Source organism: Glycine soja, chromosome 12, assembly GCF_004193775.1.
Source record: "Glycine soja cultivar W05 chromosome 12, ASM419377v2, whole genome shotgun sequence".
Lineage (NCBI taxonomy): Eukaryota > Viridiplantae > Streptophyta > Magnoliopsida > Fabales > Fabaceae > Glycine > Glycine soja.
The window spans coordinates 1,099,280-1,117,584 of record NC_041013.1 but is presented as its reverse complement, the minus strand read 5'-3'; the positions used below and the strand labels follow the sequence as shown (position 1 = coordinate 1,117,584).

Genomic DNA, 18,305 nt, shown 5'->3' with positions numbered 1-18,305 from the left:
TTTTATAATAAAAAAATATTTTTAAAATTACTAAAAATAGTATTTTGATATTAAAGTATTTCCAAATTTAATTTTCCCAATTTTTTTATACAAATATTTTCATATAATCGACCAATAAAAAATATTTTAGATATGATTTTAAGATAATTATTATAAAAATGAATATTTTTTCATATTCACGATATATGATTGAATTATAGTGGAAAATACCTTTTATATTCTTAATGTATTTTAATTAAATTAGTGTTTTTAACATATTTGAAAAAAAAAAGATTTTTAATAACAAGTGATTTTTGGATAAAAGAATATTCGATTCGTAGAGAGATAAAATCAAACACAACAATGAAAAATGTACTATTTTACCATTCAACATTTGCTAACAAAAAAGTAATTTATAATAAAAATTATTTTTAGATAAAAGAAGATTCCAGTATCGAAGATAGAAAAAATCAAACAGGCATGACAGCAAAGAAGTGGGGAGAAATTTTTTGGTGGAACCAAAGCTTTTTTTTGGCCAATAATTATAATTATTCCGAATATTAATTTATAAAACGTTAAAACGGGTTTTAGTGCCGGCGCCGCTAAGAGTATGAGTCAACATAAGTAAATAAAACAAATTTGTTGGCTTATTAATATTATCATGTTCAATTATGTGAGCATAATTTAATGTTCTTATGACTTTAGAATCTTCTTTCCATACTCTAAAACATGTGTAGATATAAAAATATGAGATCATAATTGCAATTAGTTAATAATGGGCATTATAAATCAAGAGACTTGTCTCACATGTTCTAATTACATTATAAATTTATTATAAAAACAATAAAAATTGCAGTTAGGTTTTCTTTTGTTATAAAAGGGAGGACGGCAGCACCTGAAAAATGCAAGCACCATTGCTTTCCTTTGCTTTGCAGTTCAACGTCTGATTTATGCTTTGATTAGGAAACTGCTTTATATCTACAATACAATGCCGAAAACCTCAAAAGTTATTACATGCAAAGGTATTAACCGTCAAACATGTTTTATGTTTATTACTTTTTTTTTTGTTCTTCTTCATTTCAACTGTTTTTTTTTTCCTATCATTTTTCTCTCCGCATTTTATTATTTATCAGATAAGCAATACATTTTTTTTAAAAAAAACTATGAGGATCTATAGAGTTCTTTCTCAAGAACTGGATCTTCAACATGAAGATTTTAAGGGATCTTTTATTGCTGGTTTTGAGAAAAATTAGATGTTCAACTTAAGATCTATCCCAAGATCCAACATTAAAGATACTCTTAAGCAACTTTTCCGTAATAGATAAGACATCTCATTTTCCGCTTCATTTATATTATATGTAAGCATTTTGGTTTGGTTATTGTAGCTACGATATGCTGGGGGATTGGAAAGCCTATAACGGTGGAAGAGATACAAGTAGACCCACCAAAAGCAACCGAAGTTCGTGTTAAGATGCTCTGTGCCAGTATATGCCACACAGATATCTCAAGCACCGAAGGATTCCCACATGTTAGAATGCTTTCAATCCTATGCTTTGAGTCTCAATTTATTTTCTCAATAAAAAAAAAAACCATTTTCTTTATCTTTCTTCTACTAATGGATTGCCACAAATAAACTAATTAATTGCAGGGCAAGTTTCCTCTAGCACTTGGACACGAAGGAGTTGGGTAATGAATCCCAACAAATAGTACCTTTATCTTTACATTTTCGTACAAATATAATCAAGAGTCTCAGACTTTTTTTTTTGTTGTTGTCACATAAACGGAATCTATATCTACTAATAAATTCATGTATTGCATTAATGACAGAGTTATAGAGAGTGTTGGTGATCAAGTCAAGAATCTGAAAGAAGGGGATGTGGTAATTCCAACATTCCTAGGCCAGTGTTAAGAATGTGAGAACTGTGTTTCAGAAAAAACCAATTTGTGTCTGAAATATCCTGTAATGTGGACCGGTCTAATGCCAGATAACACTTCAAGAATGTCCATCCGAGGAGAGAGGATATACCATATTACAAGTTGTGCTACATGGTCAGAGTACATGGTTAGTGATGCCAACTATATTCTCAAAGTTGATCCAACCATTGATCGAGCCCATGCCAGTTTCATCTCATGTGGCTTTTCAACTGGCTTTGGAGCTGCTTGGAAGGAAGCCAATGTTGAAAGTGGATCCACTGTAGCTGTTTTCGGTCTTGGTGCTGTTGGATTAGGGGTATATATGCATAAAATAATCTTGTATGTTTATGTCGGTTTTTTTTTTCTTCTAATTTTTGGAATTTGATTCATGATGAGAATTACCTTGAGTTGCAGGCTGTAATTGGAGCCAAATTGCAGGGAGCAAGTAGGATAATTGGAATTGACACAAATGAGAACAAGAGAGAAAAAGGAGAAGCTTTTGGAATAACTGACTTTATAAATCCGGGTGATTCTGATAATTCTGCTTCAGAATTGGTTAAGGAACTAACTGGTGGAATGGGTGTGGACTATTCCTTTGAGTGTACTGGAGTTTCCACTGTACTCACTGAATCCTTGGAAGCCACAAAAATTGTAAGTTTTATAGCATCAAAGAAGTTTTTTTTTTCTTTTCTATTTTTTAACAGCAAATTGTAGTTGTTAATATTTTTAGTTTTTATCATCAAAGAAGTTGAGTTGTTTTCTATGATTTGATAATTATTGATAACTGAGATTCGTATGATTTGTTATTTCCGTTAATCCATGCACATTTTTTTTTCTCTGTTGTCCTTCTAGACTTGTGCATTCCTAACATTGCATTTTGTATATACAGGGAACAGGGAAAACAATAGTAATTAGTGTAGGAGCTGAACCTATTTTGCCAGTAGGTCTTTTTGCCATTCTGCATGGTAGAACTTTGAAAGGTACTCTTTTTGGAGGGCTAAAAGCCGTATCAGACCTTTCAATTGTAGCTGAGAAATGCCAGAAAAAGGTTATCCTCTAGACATTTAATCGTAACGGATTCACTTGTCTATGTTTTTTAATCCTGGTGTTCAAGTGTCTAATAATGATGATGGTGGACTTTAACAGGAATTTCCTCTTCAAGAACTCTTCACCCATGAAGTCACATTGGCCGATATAAACAAAGCATTTGAGCTAGTAAAACAACCCAATTGTGTCAAAGTTGTCATCAATATGTCATAGTAGCAATTGTTTCTAGTGAAACAACCCAATGGTGTGTCTCAGTGTGAGTGTTATTTATTTCATTCTATTTTCTCTGGAGCTTTTATTTATATTTAAAATAAATGAGGTGGTGGTCCCGTAAATTTCGAGTGGGCACACGTAAGTTTCTGAATTCATCATAACTTCTTTTCAAATATAAACTTCAGTTCAATGGAACGTGAAATGTTCAAAAAGATATTTTAAATGTGGTTGCAAAATATTTATTTTCTCCTTTTCCTTTTATCTGATCGATTTGGTTAAAAACAACAACTAAAAGTATATACGATACAGTATAAGTGAGTTAGGTCTACGGCTTTATAGATGGCGTATATTTGATTCTTGTATAGATTTCAGGAAGAAAGTCAATATTTCCCTCATAACTTGAAGAGAGACAGGGGAGTTAAAAATTAAAACATTGTAATGGATTATGCTCACCTGTAAGACGAGTTCTTCTTAAATATCCATCAATATAGCTCGAAGAGAGACGGAGTACTAATTAAAGTTTATTTGTTATTTATTGTGCAACAATATAAATAAAAGTTAAAAAGTAATATAAAACAAAAAATACTCACTTTCTTAGCTTGGATCAGTACATGTTTACATTTTTGGTGTGCACCATGTTTAACGTGCTTAAGAAATTCAATTTTGTTTGCTGGTTATGGACTAGATTTAATTATTTTGAGAGAAATCATTACTTATTAAAGAGTTTTTTTTTATTTTTTTAGAAAGTTAACGAAAAAATTATTATTTTGTAGACGCGGGTTTGGACCATTCTGTCAACCTGAACTTTTCTAACCTATGAAGAAAAGTTTTTGTTATATCCACTCCCCTTTTTTTTTGCCAAGTACACTTCCCTTTCCCTTTTTCAAAAGTCAAATTACGTAAATGACCTTTTTCTTTCAAAATCTCACGCTGAGACACTCCCCTTGTATTTTATCCCATTCTTCTTCCCCAAATTTGTTTGCTCGCTCACGGCAGAGGCACTCCCCCTCTCGGTAAAGTCATTTTGTGGGTGCTGCAAGCCCTCTTAAACCCTAGCATGTTGGGTTTCAATTTGAAACCACAACCAACAAAGTTTTTGTCAATTCAGCGAGACAAATAGCTTCTTCTGCATTGGGTTCCTATCTGCACCACCCGAAGTTATTCATCCCAATTTAATTCACCATTTACGTCATCATATCGTGAATTCTCTAATTGCTCACTAAACGACACTGTGAATACTGAATAGGGAAAACTTAACTCCTTTGCCTATTCTCCCTCTTCCTCTCTGACGACCTGTGACGTCACCGTGAACATCCAATACAATGGTTTTTGGAAAATGTGTTTATTTGTAAATTACAGAATGTAGTTTTTGGAATATTATATTTTGTAATCTGGCAAGTACTTTCCAAAATAGAAAATTTGATTGACAACTCACAACTCACAACTCACAACTCACAACTCACGTTGAATTTGTGAGAAAAAAATATGAATTTGATAATGTAAAATAAGGAGATCAAACTGAAAATTAGTCTGATAGCAGGAGAGCCAAAGGGTCTAACTTAAAAAAGAAGAAAAAAACACGATTATCACGTGACATTTGTCCAGTCATTAAATATAGCCTTCAAACCTTATCTTTTTTGACGGGTTTCGTTTCAAGCCTTATCTTTATATCTTTCAAGTTGTGATCCATTTCGGTTATAATTTTCGAAGGATTTGCACAAATATTTATTTATTAGAATAAATTACAACAATATATTTTGAAATTTTGGGTAATCACACAAGTATTTTATTTTTTTAATTATTACATTCACCTCTTTTACACAAGGGTGAAGGAGTGCTAGTTTAATATTTTAAAATATATAAGAAAATGTTAGTATAATATTTTAAAATTTTAAACAAAATTAATGTAGAAAAAAAGATAAAATTATATTTAATTTCATAATAGTTTTAAAAAATATTACTGTAATTTTTTTAATTTATTAATTACTGTATTATGTAATTTATTTTATCTATTTTGTTATCTTTCTGTCTCGTACTACTGCTTTCGTCATTTCTTTCTTTTCAGGAAGGTCGGGTCACTGCTACTTGCATTATTGTTGTACCTGTATGTTACTTTTGTCGTTTGATAGGTAGATATTTTTGCTTGATTTTGAGTATATTATTAGGATTTCGATTGCTAAGTTTACATGTATTGCAGTTCAGGAGGGATATCTTCCATACAAACAAAATCATTATAAGTTTAGCTTCAAAAAAGAGTTTACATGTATAGAAAATTTTATGTTAGTAGAGATTAATATTTTTATGAATTTTTTTTTTTTTTATTAAAAAATACATTAGATTCACTTAAAAAAAATATAATTTTGGTTATCTTATTTAATCTAATATGTTTTTTTGATTTTTTCATTTTAAAATAAAAATATTTAATCTTCTAATTTAGATATTCTTAATATTTATTTTTCTCCCTAATGTTTTTGAATGTGTATTTTACACATTACTTACGCAACTAGTCAAAATATTCCTTTCAAACTATTATTTTACAATATTTATTTATACATTTGATCTACTAAACAACTTATTATTTTTTATCCATATTCTAAAGAGAAAAAGATTATGCCCCATTAAATTATCACATATAATTATGTATGGTAAGTTTATATTTTTATAATAATTTTAACTAAATGATAATGTGAAATTGGTTTATAGTATCATTACATGACCATTAAATTTAAGTCTAAAATTATAACTAAAAAACAATTTAATTTGATAAGAAATATATTTATTTTAGAGCTCATTTTATTTCTTCTTTTATTAAAAATTAACTTTAAAAATAATTTTTTGGATTTCATTTATTTTTTACGGTTTTAAAGAAAATCAAAATAAAAAATATATTATACTAGTAGTTATTTGAAAGCTTGTTTAGTACGTATTTTTTTTTTTTTGGAAAAAACTATAACTGTAATTAGTTGTTGTAAAAATATACAGTATTCTATAACTATAAAAACATTAAAAAATATATAAAATTGTTAGAAAATATTTTGAGTTTGATTTTCATAAAGTATTATATAAAAAAATTATATTATGAAAATTTATTTCAAATACTCCATAAATAAAAATGGCATGTAATGCCACTTAACCTGACAAAACCCTGAATTGGGCAGAAAACTTTTCGGTGGAACACACAAATATTTTTCGAATAATTGTCAAACATTTATCTTATTTTATTATAATTAATCTGAAGTTACCCAATTAATAAATAATATTATATCTTAAATATATAATTAGAGGTTTGATTCCTTCCTATCTAGAACATGTTCTAATAGTTTGATTATTACAATACCATTAAACGGTTCCGAATTCGAGACATGACACAGGTTTAATTCCTATTTTTCGTATAAAAATATATATGTTAAGAATTAACTTGTTAAATAAATTTTATTATTTTAAGAAATTAATCCTATGGACCCAAAACTTTTTATTCCGAATTATATCAAATCCGATATTTTAAGAAATTAATTCGTCGTATCCAATCCGATCCCACATAATAATATTTTATTACGAATTATATCAATTTTGGACATACCTACTACAATATTTTTTAATAATTTTGAGTATATTATTCATCTTATTTTATACATTATACCTTTTTTTAGATTATAAATAAATTATATAAATTTACGAGTTTATTTTTGATATATTCTCATTGTTTTTTTTTTACAATTTTAACCAATTAATTTTTTAAAATAATTATTAGACAAAATAACAATCTTATTGTATATAAAAATACACGACTGAATAATAAAATCAATTAAATTCTAAGTTTGTTGTAAAAATAGAATTTTTCATTTGTTATTATTTTATATATAGTTTGCTATGCTTCCTTTTTGTTATGAAAAAGGGAGTGCCTGATAACCCATAACCGACCGCACCACCGTTTTCCTTTGCTTTGCGTTCTACAATGTCGAAAACCTCAGAGATTATTACATGCAAAGGTATCAATCAACCATCAAGCATGTATTATATATGTTTAAATACTTTCATTTTTCAGTTTTGTTATACAACTTTTTCTGTAGTATATTATATATAACATATCTCCAGTTCATTTTGTATAATTATATGTATGAATTTTTGGTTTGAGTATTGTAGCTGCTATTTGCTGGGGAATAGGAAAACCTGTGACTGTGGAAGAGATACAAGTAGACCCTCCCAAAGCCACCGAAGTTCGAGTTAAGATGCTTTGTGCCAGTATATGCTCCACAGACATCTCTAGCACAAAAGGATTCCCACATGTTAGAATCCTTTCAAACTCATGCTAATTTCACTTTCAGTTTCAGTTTGTTTTCTCTAAGAAAGAAAGAAAGAAAGAAAATCTATTTTCTTCACCGTTGTTCCACTATATATATAGTCTAGATTAATTACTTACCAAAAACAATCTAATTTGCAGACCAATTTTCCTATAGCACTTGGACACGAAGGAGTTGGGTAATGAATCTCAACAAACAGTACATTTGTTGTTACATTTTCCTATAAAAAATAATTAAGAGTCTCAAATATTTTTGTTGTTACACTAACGTATCTATATATAGTTATCTACTAATAAGATCATGTGTTGCATTAATGGCAGTATTATAGAGAGTGTCGGTGATCAAGTAACGAATCTGAAAGAAGGGGATGTGGTAATTCCAACATACATAGGCGAGTGCCAAGAATGTGAGAATTGTGTTTCAGAAAAAACCAATTTGTGTATGACATACCCAGTAAGATGGACTGGTCTAATGCCAGATAACACTTCAAGGATGTCCATCCGAGGAGAGAGGATATACCATATTTTCAGTTGTGCTACATGGTCAGAATACATGGTTAGTGATGCCAACTACGTTCTCAAAGTTGATCCAACCATTGATCGAGCTCATGCCAGTTTCATCTCATGTGGCTTTTCAACTGGATTTGGAGCTGCTTGGAAGGAAGCCAAGGTTGAAAGTGGATCCACTGTAGCTGTTTTTGGTCTTGGGGCTGTTGGATTAGGGGTATGAGTAAAATAATCTTAGATATATATGTTAGTATTTTTGTTCTAACTTTGTGGCTTCAAGTTTGATTCAGGATGAGAATGACCTTGTGGCTTGTGCTGCAGGCTGTAATTGGATCCAAAATGCAGGGAGCAAGTAGGATAATTGGAATTGACACAAACGAGAACAAGAGAGCAAAAGGAGAAGCTTTTGGAATAACTGACTTTATAAATCCGGGTGATTCTAATAAATCTGCTTCAGAATTGGTCAAGGAACTAAGTGGTGGAATGGGTGCCGACTATTCTTTTGAGTGTACTGGAGTTTCCACTTTACTCTCTGAATCCTTGGAAGCCACAAAAATTGTAAGTTTCACCTTATCAAAAACAGTTCGGTTCTTTGGTTTGGTCCAATAATTGTTGATTTATTCCATTAATACATGCACATTAGTTTTCTTTCTCGTCCAATAATTACCATTTTTTTTTGGTATATACTACAGGGAACAGGTAAAGCAATAGTAATAGGTGTAGGAATTGAAATTACTTTGCCATTGGGTCTTTTTGCCATTCTGCTTGGTAGAACTTTGAAAGGTTCTGTTTTTGGAGGACTCAGGGCCATTTCAGACCTTTCCATTTTAGCTGACAAAGGCCACAAAAAGGTTATGTATCCTCTAGACATTTAATTTAACCATAACGAATTCACTGTCTACTTTTTTCTTGGACATTTCTTATAATGGTATTGGACTATTTTTCCTTCTTTTTTTTTTACAGGAATTCCCTCTTCAAGAACTCTTCACCCATGAGGTCACATTAGCAGACATAAACAAAGCATTTGAGCTACTAAAACAACCCAATTGTGTCAAAGTTGTCATCAACATGCCATAGTCATATTAGCGCAATTGTAGGTAATCTTCGGCAAAGTTTGAAAAAGATTCACGTTTCACTCTTTATCAATTACCATTGTCTCTCTCTTTGTCCTTCTCTATGCATGTGTGTATGTGGAACCCAGATCCTCTGCCACGATCCTACCACCTACAATAGTATTTTGTCCGTTTCATTGATCCTACGACTATCCAAGTAAATCTTTCAGTAGTTGGATTAATTCAATGTCTGAGACTAATTTTACTGTATAATACGTACTGCATATGATAAGTTTACTCTTTCATTTTTTAAAAATTCATCATATTTTTAAAGCTAAAAGAATTAAAGGTACATGTTTGAAGATCAAATTCATCACTATGAAAATATAAACTTTTTTGTTTTATTTGACCAAAAATATAAGACTAGAAACATATTTCCTTTTTTTTCTTTTTTCGTTACAGAGGAGGGCTTAAGGTCCGAAAGCAAATAAACTAGAGGAAAGAACCATGGGGGACATGCATTGGTGGCCCTGTAAATTTCTGAACTCATCAAGACTTTTTTTAATATAAACTTCATTTCTTTTGAAAATATTACAAGAAATGTAGAATTTTCAAAGATATTTTAAGTGTGGTTAGAAAAATATTTTATTTTCTCATTTTCCTTTTTTCTACTTGAATTAGTTTCAAACAACACGTAATTAAAAGTTTACATGATATAGTTCATGGTTATCAAATTCGTTAATTCTTAGAAGTTTAAGAATTCCCTTGTTCTTTTATGAGTTGATTATTGAGTACTTTTTTTTTATAAACTCTCATGCAAATTCTATAAACTTTAAATAAACTTGATAGACTCTCGAATTTATCATCGAATCAACGAGTTAGCAAGTTAAAAAAATTAAATAAAAATATAAGTCATTTTTTATTGTTTGCTGAATATTTAGCATTCAACATTCATTTAGTATGATATTCTTAAATATAAAATTCTTACTTTTAATAATATGAAATTCTTGTTCTCTAATAACATCAAACTCTTCATTAGAATAATCTATCACTCCTATAACTTCTATAAATTATTATTTAGTGATGATATATTATTACTAGACTTGATTATTTAAATATTTTGAACTTTATGATTTATTATTTTTTGTTAAAATATTTAATTAGTATGTTATTTATAAATATTTTATTATTTTTATATGAATATGAGTTGAATCTATGAAATTGTCTCAAATTTACATAAACTGTTTGAATTTGATAACCTTAATTCCCCGGAAGTATGCTAGGTCTAGGTCTTTCAAAGAAGATGCTGTACGTTTGATTCTTAGATTTCAAGAAAAAAAGTCATTATTTCCCTATAACTCGAAGACACGGACAAAGTTAAAAATTAAAATCTTGTACTGTATTATATCAGTTACCGATACGACAAATAAATTAGTCGTACAGATAATAATGAGTATCGTTTTCACAAGGATGTGATTTAACAACTAATATAATTAATTATCATTTTAAACGAGTGATGAAATTGAATTGTGTAACAAATGACTATCTTTTTTTAGATTTAGTTAAAGGCTAAAAATAAACAAAACAATTATAAGCAATACTAAAAATATTTATTTTAATTGGTTGAATTAACTACATGAATTTTTGTAAACTTTTTTATCTATCTTTGATTTTTACAAATAAAAAAAATTTTAAAAAATACTAAGCCAAGTCAAGAAATTAATAGGCAAAGTGGGCAGGTTCGGAGTATCTTAAATTATCTCTGACTGTGATCTTTTTGAGCCCTTAATTCCTTCTAATCATGTAGTAATTGACGTGAGTTAGGACCCTTCTATGAACCTGAACTAATCTAACCAATAAAAAAATTGGGTTACTTCAAGTTATTAGGCCGCTTTGGATTTAAATAAGCGAAATTAAAGACATTAAATTCGGTATTGAATTTCATAAATCTAACTCAATGAAGCTTGATCCTAATTGAACATGAATTTGTGAATTCTCACACCACCATCATATTCGTTGTTCTTTCCAAATTTAGTTACACTAGCTTGGTTTGTTTTAGACTTTAGTTGTCGAATGTTCGTTATTATTATTTGCATGTTTGAGTTATTATTGGAGAACTTTTTAAAATATTTTTGAAGGAAAAAAATATAAAGATTATTGTTGTATAAAAGGTTTAAATGCCTTTTTAGTCTTCAAAATATGATAATAGTTCATTTTTAATTGAGTCCTTTAATATAATATTATGATTTTAATCCGTCATGATGCAATATGCAAAAATAGAAGAAGAAACACATTTATATTTATATTTGTTAAATTATTAATTTATTGTTTAATATAATAAGAATATTATTAGAATTAATTTATCAATAATATTATTAATTATAATATATAATATAGTTTATTTCAATAGTAGCATATATATTGCCAATTTTAGTTGCTATTGCATATATATATATATATATATTCATAATTATCCGTCAAATGATTACTGTACGTTTAATTTCTTTTCTCTAATCGTAACTGAATGAAAAAAAACTCAATTATTCACCTTTCAATAAAAATATAATAGCCATGATTTTTTTTAATTGTTAAAGTTTAAGTGAGTTCAATTTCAAGAAAATAATTATGATTTATTATTAATAACATATTTACAAACTATTTAAATGTATAAAATTAATGTGATTATCAGTTTATGGTTCTATGCAAGTACGAGTCAACCTACTAATAAATAATAACAATAAAAATCATTATAAATATATTTTTGAAAATGCGATAAATAAGTTGTCACATTAATATATTTCACATTGAATTTATCAGGAACAAATTTGAATTTTTATTTTTATTCCTTTAACAATTAAATAATCTTAATCTAATATTTTTTAATTTGCAACAAAAAAAAACTACATTTAAAAGGTGATCGTTTAAATTAAATGCCATAATTCAATATTAAGATAAAAAAATTAATGTTTGTGAAGAATTATATTCTTTTGATATTTATATAAGAGTTGCAATATATATTTATACATACATAATAACAAATAAAAATGTATATCTTTATTTAAAATTCAAAATATTTTATTTTAATATACATATAAGATAATTTAATATTTGATTTAATTACCCTTTTAATCTTTATAATTTCTAAATTTATTATTTTTAGTCCCTATAATTAATAAATAATTTTTTTAAATCTTAAAATTTATATCTTAATTTTTAAAAGGTCTTTCTCATTAAATTTATTTTAACTTTGTTGGTTAAAGTTAAAGAATTTTTTATCACTAAAATATAAATTTAAAAATTAAAAAATACTCATTAATTATAAGGATTAAAAAAATAATTTTAAAACCTATAAAAAGTAAATGCGTAATTATACTTAAATATTTTCTTTACACGCTCACGAGTCCCGAGTCACGAGTATACTATCGAAAATCGTATAACAGATGAAGTATTCAATTTTGGTGGCCAGTATTCTAAGATGGGAAGTTTTTGACCGATTCGTTTCAATCTGTGGCCGGTTTGCATTTTTAAAGCAGACGAGCAATTTTTTTCATAATCTTGTAATATTTATTTCTTTAATAATTATTTTTTTATATTTTTAATTCCTATTCGAAATTAAAAAATAAAATACAATTATCAAATATAATGATTTTAATAAATAAAAAAGATTATTTGCCCATAAAGTTCTGAATATTTCGGCAATAATGACACATGCAAGAGAAACAGTGGTTGATTGGCAGATGGCAGGGTATTCAAGTGAATACTAATTAATTATAATCTATAAACATGGAATGAATAATTGAATATGTTATCTTTAAAAAAAAAATTGTGTACTGTTATATAAAAGTTAACAAACTCACGTTCATATGACAATGGTGATAATATAAAAGTTGTTTACATTCAATGCATATATATATATTTAAATATTCTGAAAACAAAATATTTATTTAAATTTAAATGTTATTGTATTTCTTGAGGAGGAATATATTGTTATATTTGAATCATGGTGCGTTTGTTTTTTATTTTAAAAATTATGATAAATGTGTATACGTTTTTCAAAAATTAAAAAATTATTGTGTTATAATATTTCTTTTTTAAAAAAATAAACAAATGGGGGCGTAATTTTGAAAGTTTTTGGTGTCAAGAAAGCTAGTTGCATAAATTCTTTACGTTAAATTACACGAGTATTATATTAATCGTGAAATTATTTTTCTGTGATGTGCATTGTAAATTTCTGAAAAATGTCTAGAAAAGTAGATAAAAACCTTGAGATTTCATTTTTATGTCAGCAGCCATGTTTTTTTTTTTTTTTATCGTATTCCATTTTGTATTCTTCGTTCTTTGATTATGAGTGACATGATATGACCCTCCTTCTTAAAAAAAGAAAAACTTGGATTTCCATATATGAATTGAAGTTATCACTAAAGTTGACAAAGAAATAAAATATAGTAGTTCAAATCATGCTAAGGAAAAAAGTCTGCATCGTGCACTTCTCATAAATTAAAAAACTTAATTTAGAAGCAGCCGTCACTACAAACACTGCTCCCACAAGTTGTAAAAGGTAATCCATTTCGGTCGTCATTTACGAAAAATGTTACGTGGAGTTTGTGCAAATATTGAATAAATCTTATTCTATATCATCCAAAAAAAAAACCTATTTTATGACATCAGTGACCAGCTATTCTTTTATAAAAAGGAGGGCAGCAGCACCCTTAGAACCATTTACACTTCGTTTGATTTAATTAAGAAACTGCATTTCTTCTACAATGCCAAACACCTCGCAGGTTATTTCATGCAAAGGTATCAACTGTCAAAAGCTTGTTTTAATTTCCATATTTCATGTGACATTGTTAATTATGCAAAGGAGGTAATTAAGTTGTCTCTGCCTTATGCATATATAATATATATGCGTTAAAATTTTGGTTTGTGTATTATAGCTGCAATATGCTGGGGGGCTGGAAAGCCTGTAACGGTGGAAGAGATACAAGTAGACCCACCAAAAGCAACAGAAGTTCGAGTTAAGATGCTATGTGCCAGTTTATGCCACACAGACATCTCAAGCATTCAAGGATTCCCATATGTTAGAGTCTTTTCAATTCTATGCTTTGAGTCTCAGTTTGTTTTCTCAAAAAAAAAAAAAAGATATATTTTCTTCATCTTTCTTCCACTAATAGATTACCACAAACAAATTAATTGCAGATCAATTTTCCTCTAGCACTTGGACACGAAGGAGTTGGGTAAGCTCCATAAATAATGCCTTTCTCTTTTTTTTTGTTCCTATGTATAAATATAATAATCAAGAGACATAGACTTTTTTGCTGTTGTTGTTGTTATGACTTAATTGTATCTTCAATCAATGTGTTAATTACAGTGTTGTAGAGAGTGTTGGTGATCAAGTGAGAAATTTGAAAGAAGGGGATGTAGTAATTCCAACATACATAGGCGAGTGCCAAGAATGTGAGAACTGTGTTTCAGGAAAAACCAATTTGTGTCTGACATACCCTATAAGATTGACTGGTCTACTACCAGATAACACTTCAAGGATGTCCATCCGAGGCCAGAGGCTACACCATGTCTTAAGTTGTGCAACATGGTCAGAGTACATGGTTAGTGATGCCAACTATACTCTCAAAGTTGATCCAACCATTGATCCAGCCCATGCCAGTTTCATCTCATGTGGGTTTTCAACTGGTTATGGAGCTGCTTGGAAGGAGGCCAAGGTTGAAAGTGGATCCAGTGTAGCTGTTTTTGGTCTTGGAGCTGTTGGATTAGGGGTATGTATAAAATGAATCTTGTATGTTTGTGTTGGACTGTCACTTATTTTTTCCTTCTGAAGTTTGAAGCTTGAATTTTGATTGTAAATGAGATTCACCTTGTGACTTGTACGTGTTGCAGGCTATAAGTGGCGCCAAAATGCTGGGAGCAACTAAGATAATTGGAATTGACAAAAATGAGATGAAGAGAGAAAAAGGAGAGGCTTTTGGAATGACTGACTTTATAAAGGCTGGTGATTCAGCTAAATCTGTTTCAGAATTGGTTAAGGAAATGAGTGGTGGGATGGGTGTGGATTATTCCTTTGAGTGCAGTGGAGTTGCCCCTTTACTTACTGAATCTGTGGAAGCCACAAAAGTGGTAAGTTTCACCTCATGGAGCAGTTTTGTTATTTGATATTTTGTTTTTTGGGTCAAATATTTTCTAATGATTGAGATTCTACACATACTATTGTGTTCCTTTTAATTTCCCTCACTCTTATAATATTTTGTGTTCCTAATTATTGCTTCCATATATACATGTAGGGAACAGGTAAAACAATAGCAATTGGTACAGGAACAGAACCTATTATCCCGTTTGGTCTTACTTCCATTATGTATGGTAGAACTTTGAAAGGTTCTGTTTTTGGGGGGCTAAAAGCCATATCTGACCTGTCCATCGTAGCTAACAAATGCCAGAAAGAGGTAACGCTCTAGACATTTAACTAATTATATAGAGTAGGTACATTTTTTAGATTATTTGTCACGTATATTTTATGTTCCTTTTAAAATTCTGATGGTTGTGGTATTTCCTACTTCACAGGAATTCCCTCTTCAAGAACTATTCACCCATGAGGTCCCATTGACAGATATAAACAAAGCATTTGAACTATTGAAAAAGCCCAATTGTGTGAAAGTTGTCATCAAGATGTCACATTGACAACAGTTTCCAGAATAAGACAAGAAAACTTCAATAGAGTGCAAAGATTCATATGCAATTATACGACTTTAGAGGATAATAATATGAGGCGTTGTTATAAAGACGTTGGTACTAAAAAATGTGTGATGATATATCAACATTACTATTTTATAAACATTCTATTATTTATTACTTTTTTCGATCTCTTTTTTTTTTTTTTTTTTTATCACGTCCTATATATTATATCTATATTTATCTCTTCCTCTCTTTTGAGTATAGAATTGTAAGGCGGTATTCATGAGACATTTGCCAGAAAATACGGGACATCATGTTAGTCATCCAAATATTCTGGATGTCAACTCAGTCTCTATAGTTTAAAATATGATTTTGTCCAATGTTTTTTATGTTGTTATCACTAGCATGTTTTGGAGGAGCTTTTAAAAGTATCTTTGGAGCAAAAGATACAAAAACCATTCTTATATAAAAATACGTTCATGAGGATTGAACAACAACCTAAACATGCTATACCTCTCTTCTTAAGATCACATATATAAGAAATCTTTTGAATCTTTTGTCTCAGTATTTGGGCAGACGAGTGTTTCTCTGGTCAGCTCAGCTTCAGCAGAACAGTGTGTTTGATTGTATTTATTATAAAATATTTTTTAAGAACTAAATTCTACAAAGAATGAGAAAAATATGTGAAAATGTACAAAAGAACTCGAGTAGTTGATGGAAACTGAAAGTAGAAAATAATAAGAATTAATAATATTTTAATTTTTATTTAGAAACAAAAAAAAATTAAAAACAATTTTCAAAATCTAGTCTATATCATACAAAATTTTGTTTATTTGTTTTAAAAAATACAGAAAATAATTTCAAATTATACGAGATAAAAAGATTATAAATTGAACCTTTTTGGTAGAAAATTTAAATTCTTTTTCTAAAAAATAAATTTATAATTTATGTTTATAATTTAAAAAAAAATATTGTCTTCAATTCACAATTCAAGTTGACTAACCAAAAATATTTAAATACCAATCAAACCAAACCAACCAAAAATTGGCCAAACCCTACTTGGATCTACTTCGAAAAACTGGACCATTTTTTATATAAATTACGTCAAACACAACCAACCAAAAATTGGCCAAACCCTACTCGGATCTACTTCTAAAAACTGGACCATTTTTTTTTATATAAATTACGTCAAACACTCATTTGCATTAACCAATAGCTATATATTTTCCTCCATCTCCAAATAGAGAATTAGTAGTCCCTCTATTTAAATATAGGATTTTGTTAACAAGCTTCCTAAAATTATGGGTTAAAAATAAAAGTTTAAATATATTTTTAATTCTTATAATTTAACATTTTTTTTTACTTTTCATCCATGTTATTTTATTTCATTTTTAGTTCTTACAAATTATATTTATTTTATTTTCTCTTTAAAATATTTTACATAACATTTTTCACTATTTAAAGCATAGCGCTGTCTAAAATATTTTAAGACAAAAAACAAAATAAAATAATTTACAAAGACTAATAAAATAAAATTTTACAAGGACCAAAAACATAAAACACTAAATTATAATGATTAAAAATATTAAAATTATATAAATGTACAATTAAATTATAGGAGTTGGGTAATGAATATTGAAATCTAAGAATCAAAGGTACAACATTTTTGGAAGACGTAGATCTAACATACTTCGAGTGAATTAAGATTGTCAAATTTGAGAGTTTATGTAAATGACAATTTCATAGACTCGACTCGTAGACTCAATTCATAGATTCGTAAGAATTTACTTCATATAAAAATAATAATAAAATATTTATAAATAACATACTATAGGAGTGGTATGGAGGATAATACATCACCATTAGACAATAATTTATAGAGGTTATAGGAGTGGTATGGAGGATTTGATATTACTAGAGAACAAATATTTGATATTATTAAAAGTGAGAATTTTGTATTTAAGAATAACACGCTAAATGAAGATATGTTAAATGTTAAACAGTAAGAAAATATTGTAAATGAAGATATATTGAAGGCTAAATAGTCAGCAAACAATAAAAATGACTTATATTTTTATTTAATTTTTTTAACTTGCTAACTCGTTGACTCGATGATAAATTTGAGAGTCTATTGAGTTTATTTAGAGTCTATCGAGTTTATTTAGAGTTTATAGAATTTGCATGAGAGTTTATAAAAAAAAATTTACTCAATAATCAACTCATAAAGAACTAGTGAACTCTTGAACTCGTAAGAATTAACGAGTTTGATAACCATGAACTATATCATGTAAACTTCTAATTACGTGTTGTTTGAAACTAATTCAAGTAGAAAAAAGGGAAACGAGAAAATAAAATATTTTTCTAACCACAGTTAAAATATCTTTTGAAAATTGTACATTTCTTGTAATATTTTCAAAAGAAATGAAGTTTATATTAAAAAAGTCTTGATGAGTTCAGAAATTTACAGGGCCACCAATGCATGTCCCCCATGGTTCTTTCCTCTAGTTTATTTGTTTTCGGACCTTAAGCCCTCCTCTGTAACGAAAAAAGAAAAAAAAGGAAATATGTTTCTAGTCTTATATTTTTGGTCAAATAAAACCAAAATTTTTATG

The 18,305-nt window shown here is 28.5% G+C and overlaps 3 protein-coding genes across 3 annotated transcripts; all 3 read left to right on the top strand.

Moving 5' to 3' along the window:
* Positions 1 to 868: 868 nt before the first annotated feature.
* On the top strand, positions 869 to 3,304 carry LOC114379530 (alcohol dehydrogenase-like 5). Its single transcript, XM_028338210.1, has 7 exons — positions 869 to 1,001; positions 1,365 to 1,507; positions 1,628 to 1,665; positions 1,807 to 2,209; positions 2,308 to 2,544; positions 2,783 to 2,941; positions 3,040 to 3,304. The coding sequence occupies exons 4-7, from the start codon at positions 1,943 to 1,945 to the stop codon at positions 3,151 to 3,153; spliced, it is 777 nt and encodes a 258-aa protein (XP_028194011.1). The 5' UTR covers positions 869 to 1,001; positions 1,365 to 1,507; positions 1,628 to 1,665; positions 1,807 to 1,942; the 3' UTR covers positions 3,154 to 3,304.
* A 3,690-nt stretch (positions 3,305 to 6,994) lies between these two features.
* Positions 6,995 to 9,285, top strand: LOC114379977 (alcohol dehydrogenase-like 2). Its single transcript, XM_028338838.1, has 7 exons — positions 6,995 to 7,142; positions 7,297 to 7,439; positions 7,595 to 7,632; positions 7,775 to 8,177; positions 8,282 to 8,518; positions 8,653 to 8,811; positions 8,924 to 9,285. Exons 1-7 carry the CDS (start codon positions 7,109 to 7,111, stop codon positions 9,035 to 9,037), a joined length of 1,128 nt encoding a protein of 375 aa, XP_028194639.1. The 5' UTR covers positions 6,995 to 7,108; the 3' UTR covers positions 9,038 to 9,285.
* Positions 9,286 to 13,710: 4,425 nt separating this feature from the next.
* Positions 13,711 to 15,874, top strand: LOC114379976 (alcohol dehydrogenase-like 2). Its single transcript, XM_028338837.1, has 7 exons — positions 13,711 to 13,809; positions 13,947 to 14,089; positions 14,209 to 14,246; positions 14,381 to 14,783; positions 14,905 to 15,141; positions 15,306 to 15,464; positions 15,583 to 15,874. Exons 1-7 carry the CDS (start codon positions 13,776 to 13,778, stop codon positions 15,697 to 15,699), a joined length of 1,131 nt encoding a protein of 376 aa, XP_028194638.1. The 5' UTR covers positions 13,711 to 13,775; the 3' UTR covers positions 15,700 to 15,874.
* The last annotated feature ends 2,431 nt before the right edge of the window (positions 15,875 to 18,305 follow it).

Bases quoted from the DNA above. Each gene is read 5' to 3' on its own strand.
- LOC114379530 (XM_028338210.1), top strand. From the start codon at position 1,943: ATGTGGACCGGTCTAATGCCAGATAACACTTCAAGAATGTCCATCCGA. The intron at 2,210-2,307 runs GTATATATGCAT...CTTGAGTTGCAG, and splicing joins TTGGTGCTGTTGGATTAGGG to GCTGTAATTGGAGCCAAATT. The intron at 2,545-2,782 runs GTAAGTTTTATA...TTGTATATACAG, and splicing joins CCTTGGAAGCCACAAAAATT to GGAACAGGGAAAACAATAGT.
- LOC114379977 (XM_028338838.1), top strand. From the start codon at position 7,109: ATGTCGAAAACCTCAGAGATTATTACATGCAAAG. The intron at 7,143-7,296 runs GTATCAATCAAC...TGAGTATTGTAG, and splicing joins AGAGATTATTACATGCAAAG to CTGCTATTTGCTGGGGAATA. The intron at 7,440-7,594 runs GTTAGAATCCTT...TCTAATTTGCAG, and splicing joins GCACAAAAGGATTCCCACAT to ACCAATTTTCCTATAGCACT.
- LOC114379976 (XM_028338837.1), top strand. From the start codon at position 13,776: ATGCCAAACACCTCGCAGGTTATTTCATGCAAAG. The intron at 13,810-13,946 runs GTATCAACTGTC...TGTGTATTATAG, and splicing joins GCAGGTTATTTCATGCAAAG to CTGCAATATGCTGGGGGGCT. The intron at 15,465-15,582 runs GTAACGCTCTAG...CCTACTTCACAG, and splicing joins CTAACAAATGCCAGAAAGAG to GAATTCCCTCTTCAAGAACT.